At 39.3% G+C, this 4769-nt stretch overlaps 1 protein-coding gene across 1 annotated transcript; it reads right to left on the minus strand.

The window, feature by feature from the left end:
• Nucleotides 1-1382: 1382 nt before the first annotated feature.
• Nucleotides 1383-2447, minus strand: LOC112566175. Its single transcript, XM_025242167.1, has one exon. The coding sequence runs from the start codon at nucleotides 2445-2447 to the stop codon at nucleotides 1383-1385; it is 1065 nt and encodes a 354-aa protein (XP_025097952.1).
• Between the last annotated feature and the right edge of the window lie 2322 nt (nucleotides 2448-4769).

The following is a 4769-nucleotide window of genomic DNA, read 5'->3' on the forward strand; positions in this document are numbered from 1 at the left end:
CTATATGTGTCTTCAAAGCGCAGTGAATAATCAACAAATTACTTCCTTGAAGGTTAAACAGGTTAAACAGGTTATTTGTCAGTTACAAAGCATCACAAATATTTTTTTCTTAGTCCTTCACCGAACTGTTTTCTCGCTCTCAAAATTCTTACACCTTTATAGAATATACTTAATCTCGACACACTAAACGGTTTGTAGAACTGCAAAACATCCTAACTAAACATAACTATTATACTGGAAACATCTTAGTCCTCATATATATATATTGTGAAGCTTAAAAATATGGATTTCTATCACAAAAGTTTTCTATCATTCAACTTACTTAAGCTGCAGCACGACAAAATGCTGACATGGATCTTCCTGAGAATCTGAAGAACATTTTCCATTGTTTGCGAGAAGACTGGTAAGAAGTTTGACATAAGCAGAGGGAATTTTATCTCTGTTATTGCTTCTAATCACTTTCATCTCATTTTCTGTTCCAGCATTTTAAATGCAGTTTCTGTATATTTTTAACTACTCGGTCTAAACACAAACCTCAGTCAAATCGCCATCTTCTTGTAGACTGGTTGGACTTTATATTATTGAACTGGTTTATGTTGGCTTGCAATGGCAGCACGTGTAAACTGCTGAAACAAATTACCAGGCGCACAAAATATTTCTCAACGAAAAATGAACATTAAATCGAAGAAAAAGTTCTATTAAAGAAATGATTTTGTTTTGCCTTCAGTTTACATTGAAATATGATGAAACACGGAGAAAGTATGACAGGCACTGCATGTCACAGTCCTGTCTAAATATATTACGTTGTAAAAGTGGAGCAGTTGAGCAGCAAGGTTCTGACCGTTTGCATACAGTAGTGACATAGTGTATGTCACAAACAAGACAAAGCGAGCGACTACACACGGAGACAGGTTTGAGTGGAAATCCGTGTTTGGATGGGGAGGAGGTTGTCGCAAGGATGATGACAACACCTTGGAGGTATGTCACTAGACTGAAGGTATACTGTAATAAATACAGCCGTGGGAGGTATTTGGACATTTCCTGGTGAAAATAATCAGATTGCATGCAATATGCATTGGAGGGACCAGGAAAAGCGAAAGTTAAACCGAGAAAATCGTTAGATCAAGGGACGTATAATTGAGGACAGAAAAGCATTGGGTATACGGTCTTCCTCCGAGACCGCCGAAAGCGAAAGTCTGAGGAAATCGTTAACTCAAGGTTTTCTTTGTGCTTCAAATTAGTTGGGGATATATATTTCAAATAGGTAAGAAAGGTAGTAAAAGAAACAAAAAATGAAAAATGAAAATGACGATGATTGACGAAGAAGAAAAAAGACGGTACTAAAGACTTTCATGCCAAAATTATTATAGTTTAAACTTTCACTAAACTTTGTCAACCCTCTTTCTGTTTTTGATATAAGAAAACAAAATACGTATTTCTGATCTGAATCGTGAAGATCGGTTGTAATAGATAAAGACAACTACAGCGCTGTTTATAAAGGGGAAGCCGTTGGCTAGGGTGTATAAGGCTAAATATATGTTCACAAGACGACCGTTTGTCGAGAACTCCGGAATGATGAGATGTGCGACGATGAGAGACACAAACGGTACCATGGTGATGATGTAGACGCAGGAGGTGAGGACCAGCATTTTGGTAAGTCCTGTCTGCTGCACGTGACTGTGGTCAATGGTGGAGGTCGCCTTCTCCCTCCACGACATCGCGGCTCTTAGCTTGATTACTGTAATAAATGTCGCCAGGGAAACACTTATAAACGTCAGCAACGGCACAGTGACACTCATAAACATATACAAGATGGCGTCGATGTAGTCTTTATGTTGATGCCACAGCTGAGATGGAATAAGCTGCCACTCAACACCGACAGGAGTTACAACCTGACCAACCTGATATTTTATTGGCAAGGGACTGAATCCTAGCTGAGGAAAAAGAGCCAAGACGAGTAGCAGTGCTGCCATCGTGCGGGTGCGTAGTAGGGAGGATGCACGCAGGGGAAACAACACACATACACAGCGCTCAACCGCAATAACCATGGAGTAAAGACCAGAGGTTGCCCTCAAGCCGTATGTAATCCCTAGGTTTGCACGCATGCAAGTCATATACTTTTCTTCGTTGAACTCAAACAGACGATAATAGGCCATCAACACAGTAGATGACCACACCAATGCATAGGTCACGTACACGAGGTCGACGAAGGCAAGAGAGAAGAGACAGAGGTTCATGCGGTCCCTCAGTCCCTGGCGATGGAATACCATGCAGCACACCATGTTTCCAGGAATTCCAATCATGGTGACACCAAAAGTCACATACCCTCCGAAACCTATCAGAATGAAACGATAGATCATCGCACTCTCTACATATTGTTGAAGGTATGTAAAGTTGACCTCAGGACGAAGACTGCTGTCCTCTGTAGGAGATACAACAACCGCCATAGCAAATGTTACAAAAGTAGCCAGAGTCACTGCTAAATTCAGATTTTATAGAAACGGCAAAATGCTATTTACTAAAAAATGGTCTCATTTTTACAATTTCGTGCAATGACAAAAAACTGTTATTAAAAAATGTTTATGATAAATATTTTATTATTTTGAATATGAAAACTATTTAAAAATATTTTTCTTTCGTTTAAGAAATAGCACACCACTGCCTTGGTACACGATAATTACAGGTTTAGCTTGTGTGTGATTATCTGTCAACTATTTGCAGGCTTCGATTTGTTTTCAGATAAATTCAAATACAAGAAAAACATAGCTCGTTTGTTTGAGAAACTGCTGCGAAGAAATATACTCTTAAATATTCGACAAACAGTCCTTATCATAATTTAAAGGACCAGAGCTGAATTTTAAAACTCATTTATCGGAAGAAGGTAACACGCGATGCAACAATCAATTGATAAGAAGGGCAGTTTTGTTATTTTATTTTTATTTTCTACGAGACCAGCAGGTATTCTAAAAAAAAAAGTTAAGGAGATAATGAAAGGAAGATCAATAAATGGATACGAAAATTGCAAAATATTTAACAGGATTTTTTAAAATCCGATTTCAATTTAGTTTCTTTACCCAGATACCTTAGTGGATTTCCCTAAATTCCTCTGCAATGAAGAGCAAAAAAGATCATGTTTGTGTGTCTGTGAACATAAGGGGATTTATATTATGCGAATTTCCAGATTTTTGCCACTTCCCCATTTTTGAGTGTAAAAATTGACCTTGTATCGCACAGGTTTACTCATCAACAACATTCAACAAGGGCAAGGTATCGAATTATTTTTATTTTCTTAATTACAGACATAACTTTGTAACGATTTCAATTCGCATTACAAACAAGTAAAAGGCAAAAAGCGATAAGAATTAGTCACATAGAGTAAAAAGCACACGAGACTTGTCCTTTTGATCCTTTTGATGCTCTTTAACAATTTGAGATATTAGTCATGGTTCAGAGCTTTCAAAGCCATAAAATAATGTCGTTAGGCGATATTTATATATTCTGTGCATTAAGGGGGCTGTGTCAAACCTTTCTTTCGTACATTTAGCTAGTTCTCATTATCGGCTAGTACTCTACAATCAGTCAGTCGTCCCTTGACCTGCACTTGTGGTTGGGGGGATGACATAGACACGGCAGGTGACAGGTCCGCCACTCTTGTCTATTGTGGGCAACAGTCGGCAGGTCCTGTACAGGACGACCAGTCCAGTCTTCGACCTTCGCAAGTCAGTTCTTCCTCTGGTCACCGCAGCGTTGACTACCTCCAAGGTGTTTTGAAGGATAGTCTTCGACATTTTGTCGGGGGGGACGAGTTTAATGTATTACCCCAAGGGGGGCCGCAGCAGGTCAAATTTAGTTTCTTATGGATCCTGTAATGTAGTCTAGAAATTAGGGGGGCTGACATTGCTTACATTGCTGGCTAAGGGGGGAGCGCAGACTTACCTTTGTTCGTCAGGGGGGCGTCATCAAGTTAAAGGTTGAGAACCGCTGGTCGAGTTATTTTCCGCTGTTGCTGTCGCGATCTTCATGCCAATATCTGGCATGGAGTTGCCGTCCTTGAAGAGGGTGGCTCCCAAGTATTTGAAGCATAACATCACTGCTATGGCGCTGCCATGGACCATAACTTTGTTCTTTTCAATGCTGGTCTCCATTTCAGAGGCATTTGAACTGTCAGTCTGTTGGTGATATCTTGCAGTTCTTTGACAGTGCCTGCTAGCAGATCTCTGTCGTCTGTAAGGAGTAGGTAGAAGGTAGGTCTAGATCCCTAGATGAGATGGAAGCATGATGGTCTTGGAGAGCTAAGCATGGTGTTCTCCAAGAAGATAGTAGGGTTAGGGTTTTAATTAAATTGAAAAACAGCACCAGTGACAAGGGCATCCTTGACTTACAACTACTGTGGTGCTAAAGTAAGCTTCTATTTAGTTGTTTAGCATTACTGTACAAAGATGATTATGATGTACATCAGGTTGGTACAGTTTGTAGGTATTATAGACTTTCGTTCGGCTTTTTAGGATTGCACTTATGCACAGAAATGTCAACGATACGTAAACATCAATGTAACTTTGGTTAAATATGACATTGTTATTTACTTTGACAAACATTGGCAAAGTAGGTTACTCACTAGTTTTGAAGATAAGCAGAGACATTTTATATAAACCAGAAGACGGCATCGTATAATACCAAGTAGTAAGAAATTGTAAAGATGTTACAACCAAGTACAAATCCCAAGTATTTATTATCCGATAATCATCAGCTAGTGTGAAGTTTTGCAGACA

The sequence above is a fragment of the Pomacea canaliculata genome, linkage group LG6, assembly GCF_003073045.1.
Source record: "Pomacea canaliculata isolate SZHN2017 linkage group LG6, ASM307304v1, whole genome shotgun sequence".
Taxonomy (NCBI): domain Eukaryota; kingdom Metazoa; phylum Mollusca; class Gastropoda; order Architaenioglossa; family Ampullariidae; genus Pomacea; species Pomacea canaliculata.